General features: G+C 36.1%; 2 protein-coding genes and 1 long non-coding RNA gene across 13 annotated transcripts in view; 1 reads left to right on the top strand and 2 right to left on the bottom strand.

Moving 5' to 3' along the window:
* diaph3 (diaphanous-related formin 3) overlaps positions 1-4,833 on the bottom strand; it is a 478,885-nt gene extending 474,052 nt beyond the window's left edge. For all 10 annotated transcript variants that reach the window (XR_015501887.1, XM_087272225.1, XM_087272219.1 and 7 more), the window contains 1 exon segment: positions 4,343-4,833. Coding sequence is in view for 9 of the 10 variants with exons in the window: in XM_087272219.1 (XP_087128345.1) it covers positions 4,343-4,483 (141 nt within the window). In the remaining variant the exon portion in view is untranslated.
* LOC137496713 (uncharacterized) overlaps positions 1-19,447 on the top strand; it is a 473,958-nt gene that overhangs the window by 333,228 nt on the left and 121,283 nt on the right. The window lies entirely within an intron of this gene.
* LOC100534965 (hyccin 2) overlaps positions 12,972-19,447 on the bottom strand; it is a 48,085-nt gene continuing 41,609 nt past the window's right edge. For both annotated transcript variants that reach the window (NM_001446876.1, NM_001446877.1), the window contains exon 12: positions 12,972-17,913. The gene's annotated coding sequence lies outside the window, so the exon portion shown is untranslated. The remainder of the gene's footprint in view (positions 17,914-19,447) is intronic.

Raw genomic sequence — 19,447 nt, 5'->3', positions numbered from 1 at the left:
TAGGCCAAACCGCCTCGCCCTAGCTCATCTTGTTCATGCTCGCAATTTAATTAATTCACTGCGCTACAAGATTATTCAAATCAATCTAAATGAATGATTTCATTCCAAATATAGCTATTCAACTAAATCTGCGGAAACAATATTCATATCGCAATATGAAAATTAAATATCGCAATGTCTGATTTTTCAAAAATCGTGCCACCATTCTACAGACATTATCAAACTTCTAAAACAATGCTTCTGAGCTAATGACAATCCAAACCTTTGTTTGCACAAAACTGCTGAAAATCTAGGCCTCTCAAACTAATTTTGAAGCAGTTTGACAGAAATATGAACTCAACATATGAACAAAAGGCATCTATACCAATCAAAAGGCATCTATACCAATCAAAACAACAAGACATTCCTGCTGCTGGATTGAGCAAGTTATTTAATAAAAACATTTTTTGGACTTAAAGATTTAAATTAAGTATTTTTTATTTTTTTATAAGATATTAAGTATCTTTTTAAAACAAATTGGGTTCGAAAATAAATTTTTGTGAACACTAAATTTTCTTTTCTGGTTTATAAAAAAGTAATGAACATAAAGATCTGAACTAGGCATAAGACTATAATCAGTTTCAAGGTTTACCGCGGTTTGGAAAAGTCAAGGTTTTAAAACTGCAAAAATATGCTGTAATACATATGCCAATCTTGAGGTATATGTAAATTGTGTTTGTTTTTTTTGTTTTTTTATTTATTTTTTAGGGTAACAGTATCTCCAGCAGAAAAAGACCCTCTATATTAAAATATACTGGTCAGCCCACGATTCAGAAAACATCCGAAAAACAAATCACTTATGTGCCAACATCCAAGCATGATATTGAGCTGAACAGTGCAGCAGCTTACGTTATATCCAAAAAAAGAAAGAAATCCAAAGATGCCTTTTTCAAGTTGTAAAGAAATCTGTGTATTTTAAACCAATGAAGGCAGCTTAAGTCTCTTTCAGCAGAAGTGTTTCTTAAAATTAAATATATTGGGTTCAATGAGAATAAAAAGTCGCAATTTTACCCAGATGTTTAAAAAGAAAATATTTTAGAGCAGTATAGTCACAATACCCTGATACCGTGAAACCATATTTTTATACAAGGTTTCATACATTCAAAACATTATACCGGCACATGCCTAATCTGAGCAACAAGTGTGAATGTAACATAAGAGAGTGAGACTTCTTTAAAATATATAACCAATCTTACCATCTGAATTATATATATCGCTGCGGTGATATTTTAGGAAGATCCTGGCATTAAACTGTTTGTAAAACTCCAACCTACAGTAATCCACATGGTGATATTTACAGACGTCAAAGCCCATTATTTGAATTTGGCACAGAGTCATTCATCATAGCGGGTGGTCATCTAGAAAATCTACTGTTCCTAAACCAGCACTAAAGCAAAACTGGATTATTCTGTCTTATCCCTGAGCTAATTTTATCCTTTGATTGAGCATTGGCATCAACCAAGATAATAACATTGAAAGAGGGGTTCAATGTGTGTGGGTGTTTTTTTATCGGTCTGTCTCTCTGCTGTCTGTTTAAACACAACAACAACAACAAAACAAAGTCTCTGATGCCTACAAGATCCATCCATTCAAACACAGAAATCTCTAAACTGTCTTTAATTTGAATAAAATGTACATCTGATTGTTAAAGAGACAAATAATAATTTAAACAGTTTTTTTATATATATATAATGCAGATGCATACATAAAACCTATGTTAACATACAGTGCAGGTGAGGGGTATTTACAATAACATTGAAATTCTTGTAGGATACCAGGCTAGTTTTTGCTTTTAAAAATGGAAAAATCTATTATTAATTTGAATATTAATTTAATACCATCACATTTACCATGTTTTGACAATGACAACTCAACATTACAAAAAAATTTTGACTTTTCATACAGGAACAAACATCTTATAAATAAAGAACAGAGTAACGTTATAATAAAAACCTATTCACATTTAATCTGATTGGAGATCCATGTTTATATTTAAGACGTTTGGACGTTTTTTTCTTATTTGCTATACAGGAAATATCTTGGTGGAAATTAGGGCTGCAATACTTCTTTAAGGCATTGATATCGCAACGCGTGCATCCACAATAGTCACATCGCATTGATATGTAACGCCAAAAACTATAGAATAAACAACACGTCACTCGTAATCTTTTGAATGGGGAAAAGTGTAACTATCAACTTGGTGAATGAAGCCCCGCCTTCTAGTACAGGAGCCAATCAGTGATTGCTATATGGTGAATAAAGCCTGCCTTCTAGTACAAGAACCAATGAGCGTTCGCTACAGACTGATATTTCTGCGGGGGAGGGCTTTGGACCAGATGTGAATTTCTGCAGATTTTGTGTGACTCAAATGTTTAGAAATGAAACCAAAGACACAGTTGTTGCATAATGTAATTGTTGTTTCATAATATGAAATGTAATCGTAAGCTTGACAGGCAATTATTGAGAATTTGATGTTTCACCATTAAAACCGAATGCCCGAGCATACTGCTCAAGAGGCATTTTAAAAATGGTCGCCGAGTGAAATTACTTGCCTAAAGGGACTTTGGTAACGCTTTGTTTTGGTATGTAAAGTTTTTACATTTACATCTACAAAACAATAAAGCATGCACTGTTTATTTCACTTTTATCTTTACTTTATTTCATTCATCTATGCTTGTAGTTTGTTTATTACTTTTTTATGCATGACTCTCTCCCCTACAGAATCACCGCCAATTAATCAAAATTAATATATTTGATAACAATTCTTATTATTAACTACCAGAATTAGCGAAAAATTCTAAAAAGATTCTGTCTGGCCCTATATTTCCTGTTTGATCTTATTCTACATCACTAATCCAATACCTAAATATCTATTAATGAGCAAATTAGGAGTTTATTGAAAGTTTATTGAAAAAGTCATATTTAATGGTTTGCTAAAAGAGAATTGAACTTTTAAATAAAGTGTGACTATAAATTCTTGGTAAAAAGTGGGATTCAATCATTTGGTGAAATTGTATAAATATGGTATATCGCAGGAAAATAAAATATCGGAATGTCACATTTTTCAAATAGGGTGCAGCCCAACTAGAAATCATACGGTTTTGTCAATATTTATAAAAATTATCAAACACTGTCGACCAATACAGTGACAGGCAACACACAGTGCTCAGCATACAGTAAGTACACCCCTCACAAGTCTATCTTTTAAATTCATATTTTGAAAAGGAAGCTACGCAATATTATTTTGTGCATTTTCATTAGATTAGTCAGTACTGAAGCCATCTAACAAAATAACGTATGATAACGCTCCAAAAACTAATTTGTTATATAAAAATAATAAATACAAATTTTAAAAAGAAAAAAATGCAAGAGAAGCAAAAAAAAGAAAATTTTACTTGAAATTTTGTAGGTTGTAATATTTTTTGCAATATTTTGCATAAATTTAATTGTAATATCTTTCCATTTCTAAAGATGTTCTGTGACTAAAATATTATTTCAATAAATATATCCGTTTAATAAATTTGTTTTGCTTAAATGCACTAATAGTCACTGAGAAATGGATACAAATATTCATGCATAATGGAGTGTACTCAATTTATCACTCTATATTGTGTGACTATGAAAGAAAAACATTGCACTAAAAGACAATTACCCTTAATATAAAGTAGTTCATTCATAAGAAACCCTTGTCTCAAATACTGGTAGGTGGGCTTGTACATTGAAGTATAGTTGGTTTTACACATTCGTTCAGTGACAGCTTGTGACATGTTCTCTATATTGTTTACCATGGTACTTTGAATTTTCAGTCTGAAATCAGATGCAAGTATGATTTCAAAACAACATTAGCCGCCATATTTTATTATATATAAATAGTAAATATATATATTCTTCACAGTCAGTAAAATAGTGCTGCTAATGTTGTTTTGAAATCATACTTGCATCTTGCATCTTGCATATATATATATATATATATATATATATATATATATATATATATATATATATATATATATATATATATAAGTACAACATTCTTCATATATATATAGCATTGGCTGCTAATATGATCTCCCTAATTAGTATTTGCAAATATTTCTTTTCTGAAATGATATTATTAAGAAGAATATCCGAATGTGTGAATATAAAACCAACTTTACTTGCAAGTTACCACTAATGTCACCAAACAACTAGTAAGTGATTCAAAGCTAACGTTGGAGGCCTGTCAGAAACAGTGTCCGTGTGGAAACAAACTAATAACCAGAAATAACAACCAAAGAAATACATATCCATGAGTGTAACTTACAAATTTAGGCTTCTTCTCTCCGTCATCCCCACTTGAACCGCCCTGAGATGACACTCCGACTCCAAATCCTTTCTTGCGGTTAAATTTATTCTCTCTTCCTTGACTCGAGCCTTCATATCTTGGTTGGCGGTAGTTGTCCATATTTAAGTGAATCTATAAAAACTATCTCTACGAAGTTTCCGTGTTTACTGGCTCATTATGCCTCTGAGGTTGACCGATGAAAGAGACAAGCGCGAGCACGGATTAAGCTGACTCGCGGGTGAACGTGCACGAGAAGCGCCCCTTGACAGTAAGTTAAGTTAGTTGTTGTCTAATAAATCGGCTAACGACGGTAATCCAATTGCCAGCTCCTTAGATGTCACTAACACCTCTTTTCAAACCGTACATTGATGTAAATGTTTTTAAAAAACACTCCTGTGATGCAAAAAGCCAGTATCAGAAAAGCGTGTTTGCTGTCCGTGTTCGTAAAAACTAGAGCAGAAATGAAATAGGTGGAAAAGTTATGACGAATGACAGGCAAACAAAAACTCCCGCCTCGGAACAGCCAATGAAAGCGTCCTTCTTCTTCTTCTCTTGGTTAATGGCGGATTCCAAACAAGTTTTAGTTGATTACCGCCACCTACTGTACAACAGTAACATCACGTCATTCTGTTAGTTAATTTTGTATATCATATATATTAGCCCTTATCATTAAACTTATAAAGTCTCTAAATGCATATTTATTCTATTCAAAGACTGTGCCCTATTATCTGAACCATGCTGTGCCACATTGTCAATTATATCTGATAAAGTGGGACGACAAAAATGTTAGAAAGAAAAAAATCTAAAAAAAATATATATATATTTTTTTTTCAACACTTTAATAAATATTTAGTTACTTGAATAGATCACAAACATAATCTGACAACTATTGAAAACATTGTTTTATTTATGACAGGTTCATGTCCTTAACATTAATCTAGTCAGAATCCTGTCAGTGACCTTGTCATCCAATTTTCATGACAGCTTCTTGATTGACCAGTGCCCTGCACCCTAATGAAGTCATGTGATTTCACTCATATGAAGTCCAGGCTAAATTTATAATAAAAGTCCCGTTGTCTAAATTGTGTTAGAACAGAAATAAACACACTGAAGCTAAGGTGTTCCAGATTACCCAAATTTACCCTATATTTTAGTGCTTTCCTAGTGTTTATTATTGCTTCTCTTTCTCCTTCTGTTCCCAAAATCATCCTTAAATTCCACTCCCGTCCTGCCTCCTGGACTTTTTTTTTTTTAATTCTTGTCTTTCCATCTCATCTACATTGTAAAATAAAATTCATTCATTAATTTCCTTTAGCTTAGTCCCTTTATTTATCAGGGCTCACCACAGCAGAATGAACCACCAACTATTCCAGCATGTGTTTTATACACCCTTCCGGCTGAAACCCAGTACTGGGAAACACCCATACACTCTCACATTCACACACTCACTCATACACTATGGACAATTTCATTTGTTCAATTTACCTATAGCGCATGTCTTTGGACTGTTAAGGGGAACCGGAGCACCTGGAGGAAACCCACGTGAACATGTGGATATCATGCAAACACAGAAATAGGCCTACCTACAGACTCAGTGAGCTTGCTGTGAGGTGAACCACTGAGTTACCATGTCACCCCTGTAAAGTAACATGCTTAGCCTTTTCTTTAACTCCACAGTTGTCACAACTTTCATAATTGCTTTTCCCCACTAGAAACAAAATGTTATTTAGTCCTGAGTGAGCCACTCTCAGTCTTGTTATTATGATTTCTTCTCATCTGTTCTTATCTTTACATACAGTAAAAGTTCTGTCATTTTCAATTGTAAAACAACATGCTCTGCCTTTTCTTTAACTCCACAACTTTCATTATTCCTTTTCTCCATTAGAAACGAGGTGTTGTTTAGTCCTGAGTGAGCCACTCTCAGTCTTGTCATTAGGATGTCTTCTTATCTCTACATATTTAATGCTTACATTTTGTATTTCATAACATCCTCCTTCATTTCTTATCATTCTCCCACCATTTCTCAAAGAAAGCGTTGGATTGAGCAGCACGTGATATTTTTTACATGTTGTATATGTAAAAAAATAATGTAATCTATATATATATATATATATATATATATATATATATATATATATATATATATATATATATATATTGTTTTATATAATGTTTTTTCCTTTTATAATTTCAATTAATATTCATTTATTCATTTTCCCTTTATTAATCAGAGGTCACCACAGCGGAATGAACCGCCAACTATTCCAGCATGTGTTTTATGCAGGGGATGAGAAACATCCATACATACTCATTCACACACATTCAGACACTATACAGCCAATTTAGTTTATGTAGTTCACCTATATTGCATGTCTTTGGACTGTGGGGGAAACTGTAGCACCCGAAGAATACCCACACGAATATGGGGAGAACATGCAAATTTCACACAGAAATGCCAACTGGCCCAGCTGGGGCTCAAACCAGCGACCTTCTTGCTGTGAGGCAATCGTGCTACCCACTGCACCATTGTGAAAACCCTTAAGCAGCCAGAGTTTTAATGAAACTAAAGAAACGAGAGCACATTACACCAGTATTAATAGAATTACACTGGTTGCCTGTGCACCAAAGGATAGATTTTAAGATTCTTTTATTAGTTTTTAAAGCACTACACAATATGACACCTTCCTACATTTCCGACTGTTTAACAAAATATAATCCAAACAGTTTACTACGCTCTTCTAGTGCTGGACTTTTAGAATTTTATCCTGTAAACCTGATGCAATCTGGCGGCACTTCTTTTAGCCATTATGCTCCAAAAATTTGGAACTGTCTCCCCCTTGAAGTGAAAGAATCTCCAAGTATTCATGTTTTTAAAAAGCATGTTAACACACATCTTTTTAAAATTGCGTATGATTAAACAAGTTTGTTAGGTGTACGCATTTTATCTATTTTGTTGTAGGTTTATGTATGTTATGTATGGTGTGTGCCTGCATATGTAAGGACTATTGTGTGTGTGATCATGTGGATATATACTTACATTTTGTGTACATGAATGCTTTTATTTCAGTATATGTGATAAGTTTTTGTGGTCTATTTTAATGCTTTTGTTGTTGTTTGTGAAGCACTTTGAGTTGCATGTATGTTGGAAAAGTGCTATACAAATAAAGTTTATTATTATTATTAATTAATATTGTACAGTATTAAAGTCCTATTAAATTTAGTGGTCATTGTGTTTTACAAGTTTTTCCCAGTGTATATGTACTTATTTATCATATGTCTACCTATCAATAATGCAATCATAAAAAGTTGTAAAGTTGAAAAGGTGAATTCTATTTTAGAAAAAAGATTTTACAAACTTCAGTGATTTATGGTGAATAATTTGTATAAAACAAATAAAAATAATCAGGAAAAACGCCAAACCTGAAACACCAGAGACCTAAATGTGCACTAATATGTCTTTACGTTTCAAATGTTTAAAAGCATGCGATGCGGTGGAACAGTAGGTAGTGCTATCGCCTCACAGCAAGAAGGTCGGTGGTTTAAGCCTCTGCTGCTGGCGTTTCTGTGTGGAGTTTGCATGTTCTCCCCCTGTTCGTGTGGGTGCTCTGGTTTCCCCCACAGTCCAAAGACATTCGTTACAGGTGAATTGTCCGTAGTGTATGTGTGTGAATGAGTGTGTATGGATGTTTCCCAGAGATGGGTTGCAGCTGGAAGGGCATCCGCTGGGTAAAACATATGCCAGATAAGTTGGCAGTTCATTCCGCTGTGGCGACCCCAGATTAATATGGAGTAAGATGAATGAATGAATGTTTAAAGCATTATAAGGTAAAAACGCATGTTGTAACTATAAACTTACAGTAGGTGTCAGTGTTCGACAGCCTTTACTTCACTTTATTTTTTTTTTGTAGTTTTTATATTAATTAAGATAATTAAAATAATTTAGATATTAGATAGATATCTATATTATTAACCAGATTTTTCTGTTCATTTAATAGTTATTTACATATTAATCAAATTCTTCTAATAATCAAATTATAGAATTCCAAAAAGGTCTTAAATGTTAACACTTCTTTCCAATAAATTTTCATAACTTTTTGATTTAATTGCGATTATATTTGAGTTTTTTTATTAATTCCTTTTTGCCTGATAATTAACAAGTTTCCTCCAGAGGTCCTCCTAACCCATTTTTAAAAGTCAGGCTTTCCAAAACATTGTGAGTCCTATTTTTTCTTTAAAAAAATATACAAAATTCAAACTAATACTATACAAAGTATGTCCCCTAGTGGGACTCCTTTACTTAATACATGTACTGTGTACAAGCGGACGACATTCCCAAAGCTGCTCTAAACTGAGACCAAATCCCAAACTGGCACATGCGTAAGTGAAGAGATATGTGACAAAACTCATCATTCATTCATTTTCTCTTCGGCTTAGTCCCTTTATTAATCCGGGGTCGCCACAGCGGAATGAACCGCCAACTTATACGCAGCGAATACCCTTCCAGCTGCAACCCATCCTTGGGAAACATCCACACACACTCACGCACACATACACTACAGACAATTTAGCCTTCCCAATTCACCTGTACCGCAGGTCTTTGGACTGTGGGGAAACCGGAGTCTATGTGACACAACTAAAGAAATCAAATGCATTCTGATTATTAAAGCAGTGTTGTGTGTTGTTTTTCTCCCTCTACTGATCATTTTCATTAATGCACTTTGTTCTCTGATTTACAATTGGCTTTTCACACAATACTTTTGTTTTTCGGATTTGTGGGGACATTCCATAGGTTTCCATTGTTTTAATGCTACACAACCCATATTATTTAATGTCCTACCCCAACCCTACACCTATGACATTAACAGGAGTGCAGTTTTACTTTCTGGGGGAAAATAGCTCATCAAAAAATAGGGACATCACCAATCTTTTTGTAATGCATGCATCACACCAATGACATTACACATATGTGCCCTGATATGTCACAAAAACAGTACACACACAATAATGTGAATACTAGCATAATCAATTAAGCTAAAATAATAATAAAACAAAATAATCTGCTATATAGAGGTCACACTTTATTTTAAGATACAATTCGTGCTGTTAACAAATCATTAATCTAAGATGTTTAGCTTAATAAACTACTAATTAGCTGCTTATTAATAGATAGTAAGGTAGTACTTGGGTTTAGCGATTAGATTAGGGGTGTAGAATAAGATCATACTTTAGAAGTCATAATAAACAGCAAATATCGTAATAACATGCAGGAAACAAACCACTAAAGTTAACTTAAAAAAGATTTGTGCTACTTGTTCAAACTACTTATTTAAAATGAGCTCAATCAACACAATTCTTGAACCTCTTTGAGGGGACAACTTAATTGTTGCAACCCAGGCTCATTCTGATTACATACCTCTATATACATTTCTGGGGAGCACCATATACGTCCCAGGAGCTACTGTACGTTTTTATTTTGTTGTTTTTTGCAGTTTTTGTTTTCATGAATCCACCAGAGGATGCTGTGTACGCTTTTTCAGATCTTAGGCCATGTTTACACTGCCAGTTAAATGTGACCCAATTCCAATGTTTTGCTTATATGTCATGCAGATCGGATTGGTTCTATGACCGTGTAAACAGGATCACCCGCATGTATTCGGATATTCAGAGATCGGTTCAGGCCTCCTTTATATGTGGAAATAAATCAGATATAAATCGGAAATGTGATAATGCGACAATCATGTAAACAGGCAGATCGGATTTATTGAGGCATTATGTTTTGTACGTCATTAAACTTGTGGTAATTGTGGTACTTCTTTGCGATTTAATGACGTAGAAGGAAGAGCGTGTGTGGAGACACCGCACAACTACAGAGGAAATATGGAGGAAAGTGGCCTCCATCAGTCTCCACAATTTGCTCCCACCAGACCTGAGATCTCTCTTGTATCCACAAATTCCTCTGAATAGTGGAGGACACCATATATAAACCATAGGCGCAAGCTGCGATGACGGCACTTTTGCTCCTTCTCTGCATCCGCCTCAAAACCATCACCCAGAATCAAGTTGGGTGAACTTTGCATATTTCGCAGAGCTAAAAGCAAGACAATTTTTTCCATCCTGGCAAGTGTGGCGCTGATGCTAGATCCCATCTTCACGCATGGGTGATGTCGTAAATTGTAAGTGTAAACCAAAGTGTATTGCACGCCTGCATTTGAGAGAAGGTCTCGGCCGTTAGATCGCCCCCTGGGGGCTGGCAGCAATACAAGTCATAAAGCCCGCCTCCTCAGTGTTAATGAAGAAGACTTGAGCCCAAATAAAAAAATTTATTACACTTGCAATAAAATGTCCTAAAAGATGGTTCTGGTTAATTAAGGCACTGGTTATCAAGCTAATAGGTGCAGATCTTCATTTTTGTAAACAGTTTGCTTTTAGCCAGTAATTTAATGCTGGGTGTGTCTACGTGATTGACAGTTTCTCAAAGCAGTTGTCGAAGCTTCGGAAAGAGATTGAAGTGTTATTATTCCATGATAATATGAGCTGTTCAGCAGTAAACTATGCTTTCTGACCTACATGATCTGGTGGAACACTGTTTATTCGGTATAGGTCAGGGCTTTATCAATTTGTTGATACACGCCTAGCAATGACGGGGAAAATACAGGTGATCGCTATTTAGCAGTAATTCTCTTCATAGGTCTGAAATAATAATTAGGAAGAGAAAGCTAATGTTAGCCGATCTCCACATCGACGTCGTCACCTAAAAAAAGGTGTAAACAGACAGGCAAAAAAAAAAATCCCCAAATCAGAATTAGGCATCAAGACCTGACAGGTTAAACTGGGACTTAAATATCTCTGGCGAGTGTCATTAGCGCCTGCTGTCTCACGTAAATCCAGCAGAGGCCGCTGTTGACTGACTGTCCGACCGCCCGTATCGCACTTAACCTAAACCCAATCGACAGTGTTTTGAAAAGCAATCCAGAAAAAGAAAAGCCCTCGCGGCAGCCAGATTTTTACCACGTTTTCAGACTTTAGCATTGTCTCACCCTGTTATTTACTCGTTTTATTTATTTTTTGCCTTTTGTTTATATGTCTTACCTGCTTTCTGGAACCATTCTTCGCCGGAATTGAAACCCGTCGCAGACATCCCAAGTTGGGAAAAGTAATTTCCAGGGGATACTGAGATGAATGCGGGAGATGTAGCGATTCGCAAACGTATCTGAATAGCGTGGGAGAGAGATCATGAAATGTATCTGAATAGAAGGGTGTTGGAGGGGGGTGTGCACGACGTATCTGAATAGCTTGAAGCATGAGCGGGGAGTTGCACAATGTATCTGAAGAGCAGGGAGGGATGCAGTGGAGAGGGGGTGCGCAACGTAATTTATGGACAAGGAGGGAGGACAACTTCCAAGAGATTTGTTTGTGGGCAACTTCCGGGAGACTTGGTATGTCAACCGTCATCATGGTCAACTCCACTCTGTCTCAAATCCTCCAACCTAACAAAGACTGTATGCAGTGAGCCACTGGACAAACAGCAGGAAAGCCGTCCATATGGAGGCAAGTGGTCATTAAGAAGCATGAAAAGGAACGGTGTCATATCGCCCCGTAGCGTTTAATGTAAACGGAGTCTTAAATTTCTCTCGCGAGTGTCATTAGCGCCTGCTGTTCTCACGTAAATCCAAGAGAGGCCGCTGTTGACTGACTGACCGACTAATTCCCTGAACCCAACCGACAGTATTCTGAGAAGCAATAAAGAAAAAGAAAAGCCCTCACGGCAGCCTGACATGCGCGCAATGTATCTGAATAACTTGGGGCATAAGCGGGGGGTTGCGCGATATATCTGAAGAGCAGGGAGGGATGCGCAACATAATTTAAGGACCGGGAGCAGTGCTTAATTTGTGAATTACAAAGTAACAGATCAGAACAGATCAGGGTAACAAATCCAGCATGTTACCTGAGGATGGAGAGATGACACGCACGAAAGTGGAGAGCGGGGGAGGGGTGCAGTGGGTTAGGCACTGGATGGCAGAGGGGTGTTGCGGGGGGTTGTTGCGGACGAAAGTGAAGAGGGTTGGGAAGTTGCAGAAGAAAGTGAAAGTGAACAGCGGACGGGGGAGGAGGGCAGTTGAGGAAGGGGAAATCGGTAAATTGAGGTGACAGATCCGAAGTGTTCGCCACAAATTAAGCTCTGACCAAGAGGGAAGGGCAATTTCCGGGAGACTTGGGCTGTCTGCCATCATCATGGTCAACTCCACTCTGTCTCAAATCCTCCAACATACCAAAGACTTTATGCAGTGAGTCACCGGACAAACAGCAGGAAAGCCATCCATATGGAGAGGCAAGCGGTCAGCTGGTAAGCGCATAAAGGAACGGTGTCAAATCGCCCCGTAGCGTTAATTTTAAAGCTGAAATGCAGCCATACGTACTTCTGGCTACATAATTCTCCATCTCCAAAAATGTATATGGGTATTTGCGTTTGCAACCATTTTGTGTTCAACCCACTTATATTTGTTAATTTAATTACGTTAATGTGTTGGACTTTGTTGTTACCACATAAGCATATTGTGCGATCCACTGCAATCGACAAGAGAGTTCATACTGGATAAACACAACTGACTCCCATGAACAGCACATTTATTGACCATTCAGCAGATAGCGTCCTATCTCTGTACAAGCAATATAGATTCTGTTAGCATATACTCTTTCTATGGTACAATGATCATTTACACAAATATACACAATTTAAAATATAAACTTGTTCCAAAGTACAACATATACTGTGTTTATCTTTTTTTATATATATATATTTGTTTATTTCACGACATAGCGTTTCATTGAGGCAGTCCACGCGCTTCAGTTTCGATGGAGAGTGGACGGCACACAGGCAACAGTAAAGCGGGCTCAATCAGCACTAACCGAAACGGTGACATGGAAGAGGAATTGCTGTTTTTTTTTCATATTCAGGATGACCTACAGTACAGCTGGGCTGGATAAAACTCTTTGGATCATGCACTATCAGGCCTTTCTTTATGCATTGACCGTGATTGTCGGTTTATTGAAGTTCATTGCTCTGCTACGGTGCTGTTTGCTCCACTCAACGCAACTCAACGTATTGTTATTGTTGTTTGTATGGCACATTTAAAACAGTCTTGAATCATGTGCACTTGAAAAGATGTCCATTGTGCAAAACGATATCTCCTCCACACCGATCCCAAGTGCATAATGTAGTGATCAAATCAAAAGTGTATGAGCACACACTCTCATTCGAACACGTTCATAAGACAACATGCTTGTACACATGCACGAACATTTCTCTCTTTCACACATGCACGCACACTATGGCAAGCTGTTTTAGTATTTAATGCACCCAGTTTCATGCTACTAGTACTTAAAGCCTGTTATCTGTTCAATTAAGTGCTTGGTGCTCATTTATTAGCTATTAGTAGTAGTTTTAAAGATATTAGCACTTAACAATTAGTTCTTATTTATTAAACACCAATATATATAATACAACAGTGATGGTAATTATTCTATTGTTTGAACAATTCACATTTTTGACGTTCTGTTGTTCAGATATTAACAATTCACTTCTGGCTAGTGTGTATTCTAGTAGTGACTAGCATATTTTAAAATAATAATCGCAAGTATTAAGACACTAGCAATGATTTAGTAGATAGTAGTACGTATTAGACCTAAGTACTAGAGTTGTAACGATACTAGAATTCTGTACCAATTCGTTACTGAAATTTTAAAAACGATACAGGGACCGATTGGTTATGAATATTAGTTACTTATTATATAGTACCGATTTCAGTACCAATTGGTGCCAAAATTTAGTAACGTAACAATACTAAGTACTTGTTTTGTGACTACCATATTTTTGAATAATAATTGCAAGTATTTAGACACTAGCAGTTATTTATTAGATAGTAGTACGTATTAGACCTTAGTACTAGTGTTGTCACAATACTGAAATTTGGTATCAATTCGGAACTGAAATTGTAAAAACGATACATGGACACTGTAGCATTTTAAAGTCTTGACGATCAGTCAATTCATCGTGTTTAAGAACACGCTCCATGTTCGCGGGAAAGAGACATTTCTAAAATTTCAGTTTCGATATTCAGTATCGTGACAACACTAATAAGTACTTATGATGTGATTAGCACATTTTTAAATAACATTTGCAAGTATTTAGACACTAGCAATGATTTATTAGATAGTAGTATGTATTAGACCTAAGTACTAGTGTTGTCACGATACTAGAATTCGGTACCAATTCGGTAATGAAATTTTAAAAATTATACAGGGACTGATTAGTAATGCATATTACTTACCTACTACATAGTACTAATTTCAGTACTTATTGGTACCAAAATTTTGTATCATAACAACACTAATAAGTACTTATGTTGTGTTTAGCATATTTTTTAAAGAATATTTACAAGTATTTAGACACTAGCAGTGATTTTATTTAGATAGTAATACATATTAGTCATTAGTACTAGTGCTGTCATGATACTGGAATTCAGTACTGACATTTTAAAAACAATACAGAGGCCAATTAGTAATGAATATTTAACACTTACTATATAGTACCAATTTTAGTACCAAAATTTTGTATCGTGCCAACACTAATAAGTACTTATGTTGTAATTATCACAATTTTAAATAACTTTTGGAAGTATTTAGACACTAGCAGTGATTTATTAGATAGTAGTATGTATTAGACATTAGTACTAGTGTTGTCGTGATACTGGAATTCGGTACCAATTTGATACTGAAATTTTAAAAACGCTACAGGGACAGATTGGTAATGAATATTTCTTACCTACTACATAGTAGCGGTTTCAAAACCAATTCGTACCAAAATTCAGTATTGTGACAACACTAATAAGTACTTTTGTAGTGATTTACATATTTTTTTAATTAATATTTGCAAGTATTTAGACACTAGCAGTGATTTATTAGATAGTAGTACATATTAGACGTAAATACTAGTTTTGTCACGAAACTGGAATTTGGTACCAATCCAGTAGTGTAATTTTAAAAATGATACAGGGATCGATTGATAATGATTACATACTAACTACATAGTACCGGTTTCAGTACCAATTAGTACCAAAATTCAGTGTGACAACATTAACAAGTACTTATGCTGTGATTAGCACATTGTTTAAAAAATATTTGCAAGTATTTAGACACTCGCAGTTATTTTTTATATAGTAGTACGTATTAGACCTTAGTACTAGTGTTGTCACGATACTGGAATTCAGTATCAATTCAATGCTGGAATTTTAAAACAATACATGGACACTGGAGCATTTTAAAGCCTTGTAGATCATTCGATTCATCAGGGGGTGGCTCTAATGTCAGCTCATAAACATACCAGCTAATCTTCGCTGCTTTAAAATGTTCCAGTGGTCCCTGTAATTGTTTATGCTCAGTAAACAGAGTTGGTTGAACTGACGACATTCACAGCCAACCACAGTCATTTCTGTTGAGCACGTAACGTAATAGCAAAGCAGCGCCATTTAAGAACACACACAAGGTTCGTGGGAAATGGACATTTAAAAGATTTCAGTACCGATTGGTACCAAAATTCATTATTGTGACAACACTGAGTACTTATGTTTTGTAATTACTGCTAGTAAATCTTACTAGTCAACAATAAATACATTTATTTATATGTACTTGTAATACAAAAAGAAATCTCATTAGTAAGATTTAGAATTAGTAGTATTTACGTGTGTAGTAGTAGCCTAATATTAATGACCAATTACTAGAATCTATGTAATAGCTGCAAGTATCTAATGAAAAGTTCTAGTATTTAACAAATGAGAACAAGTATCAAATGAATATTAGATACTAAATATAAGATTACTTGTACATAATAATGTTACACTTTACAAAAAGGTCTCATTTGTTAACAAGTTAACTATATCAACTTAACCTGAAACCAACAATGAGCAACGTCTGTAATGTTTATTAATCTAAGATCATGTTATTTTCTAGATTTGCTACAATAAAAAAAAAACTGCATTTGTTAATATGAGCAAGCAAGCAATGTTTTTCTAACATCAACAAAAATGAAATGCTTTACAACAGGGGTGACCAATCTCAGTCCTGGAGGCCCAGTGTCTCTACAGGGTTTAGCTCCAACTTGCCTTAACACACCTGCCTGGATGTTTCAAGTATACCTAGTAAGACCTTGATTAGCATGTTCAGGTGTATTTGATTAGGATTGGAGCTAAAATCTGCAGGACAACGGCCCTCCAGAAACAAGTTTGGTGACCCCTGCATTACAAGATATTGATCATAGTTAGTTCATTTTAAATAATGTTTACAAATGAGGCCAAATTGTTAAGGGTTAAATAACCAAAATATTTGTTGCTAAATGTATGATTTAAATTAAATATATAATTCAACACTAGCTAGAATTGAAACATAGCTGAACCCCTAAAAATATGTTGTTACTTCTACAACTAAATTACTACTAACGACAGAACAGTATTACAGCATTACCCAAAGTTCTAGTATCAATTTAACAGGAACTAAAACTAATAAATGCACACCATCTTCTAATAAACAACTTAAAAACTACTAGTGCCTAGTGTTGTCACGATACTGAATTTCGATACCAAAATTTTAAATGAGCGTGTTTTTAAACAGCACTGATTGGCCATTGTGTTCATGAGCTGTTCGTGTGGACACTGGAGCATTTCAAAGTCACATTGGATTGCTCGTATGTCAGCTCATAGACAGACCAGCTGATCACTGATGGTTCGATCCGAAATTCAGTATTGAGACAAAACTATTAGAACCAGATCTGGTACTAGTACAAATATAGAATAAGCACTACTACCTAATGGAAAAGATACCAGTAGCAAAACATAAGCACCAATAGCATGTTGAAGGAATTAAGGTTAAAGCAGCTTGCCATACACACAGCCCACTAAAATAACTCTACACCTGTGATATAATCTGCATATTAAAACTGGGTGATCTGGACTGTTTGGACAATGGGCTTCCAGAGGAAAACGGACTCCCCGGGGAAAGGAGATCCTGGCTGCGTGCCGATCGGCCTAGACGCTCCTCCTGCAGGCTGATGGCGGACAGATAGTGAGCCCTGTCCGCACTGAGGCTTCCCAGCGATAGGCTATCTGTGGGTCCTGATGAGCCGTTGAGGCCGGTACAGTCAAGAGACTTGCTAGAAGATGTGCTGCTGGCTTTGGGAGGAGCACCAGCGAACGGAGGGATGTAATGCGGGTCTAGAAAGCGTCTGGGAGCGCTGGGACTGGGACTGCGGCTGCATTCTGCAGTCCGGAGGCTGACGGCTGGAGGAGGGGATTGGTGGCGTTGGTGGAGGCTTCTCAGGGCGGCTCGGGTGTCCGCGGACGTGCTCTCCCTGTGTCTGGCTCCTGGCTCTCTGGAAGGTCGAACGCCGGTGATGATCCAGTCACGTTTCACACTGCTAGGCTGACTGCTGCTGGAAGCCCCAGAGGAAAAGCCTTCATCTGGGTCAAAAGAGTCCTCGCCACAGCTCACGCCGTCTGCATCTAAAACACACACACAGAGAAAGAGAGAGGGAGGGAGGAAAATTTAAATATGGGAAACAGAACGCTGGATTAAGTAGATTTGCATTTCCTGGAGGAAATACCAGCGCTTGCAAGGCACAGAAAGAAGTGTTAGGTGCGCTTAAAAGTAAGCTAGAGCTTTGTCAGCACGGCTGTGAAATGCAGCATCAGACACTCAGCATGCATCTTGTGTTGATTCTGCTGCACAGCCCATACAAAACAACATGACGCCGTCTTTAAAGTGTAAAGCTGTGGTTATACTATTCTGCATTTGCTTGGTTTATTTCCATTTATACACATGTGGATGTTGAACTCAAGACTCACCAAAAATTTTGATTTGAAGAGTTCGTTTTTAAATATAAAACAGTTACTTTATTTTTAAAAGTAAAATTTTTATTCAGCACGGATGCATTAAATTGATTTAAGGTGATGTTAAAGCAGGGTTTCCACTTCAAGTCATTAAAAAAGATAAAAACATTAAAATAATAACAGTACATAAAACGGTTTTAGTTTGAATATAATTGAGCATGACTTTAATAACCAATACAACATTGGATAATTTACCTACTTTTTTATTTATTTACCTAAATAGATACATTTATCAACAACAACAAAAATCTGATTAATTACTGTTGGCGTGTTCCCTCTTCTAAATCCGTTAAATCAAGTGTAAGACAGTAATGCATGCTTTTGTGACCACTCTGTTAGATTACTGTAATATACTGTACGTGGGGAGTAGCAGGTCAGCTATTGTCAGTTTGCAAATGGTGCAACATGCAGCATGCCTGGTACTCGCAGATATGACAACACGGTGTTAGCTTCGTTTCATTGGTTGCCAGTTCATTTTAGAATACAGTTTAAGATTCTTTTATTTGTATTTTAGCTGATCCACCCTTATAAGCCCACTCGTTTTCTCAGGTCAGCTGATCAGCTTCTCCTGATTATGCCAAAAACAAAGCAAAACGATTGTGCTTTCGCCATTGTAGGTCCTAGACTTTGGAATGATTTGCCGCTGTCTGTTTTCTTTGGCATTTGATACCAGATCTTAATAACTGGTTATTTTAATTGATATGCCTTTTTAGGTAGTTTAGCTATATTTTATGGTGTATTTTATATACTCATATGCTTATTTTGTTACATATTTCTGTACAGCACTTTGACGCACTTCTGTGTTTTTAAAGTACTCTATAAAAAAAAATTTGACTTGACTAAATTTGATCGCTCAATAGCTGTTAACAAACTTTACATTTAGCAATGTTTTGAAGTGGTTGTTTTGAAGCCAACACACTTAAAATAATAATTGCGCTAATATGTTAGCCTTAGTTAACATGTAAAGTTTTGTTCTGACTTGTGATGTTGCACAATCAGCTAAAATGTTTCTAGAATTTATTTTTATGTATGGGCAATATACACTCACCGGCCACTTTATTCAGTACACCTGTCCAACTGTTCGTTAGCGCAAATTTCTAATCAGTCAATCACATGGCAGCAACTCAATGAATTTAGGCTTGTAGAC

Source organism: Danio rerio, chromosome 11 (genome assembly GCF_052040795.2).
Source record: "Danio rerio strain M-AB ecotype USA chromosome 11, GRCz13ab, whole genome shotgun sequence".
NCBI classification, from domain to species: Eukaryota; Metazoa; Chordata; class Actinopteri; order Cypriniformes; family Danionidae; genus Danio; species Danio rerio.
This window is presented reverse-complemented; position numbering and strand designations above follow the sequence as displayed.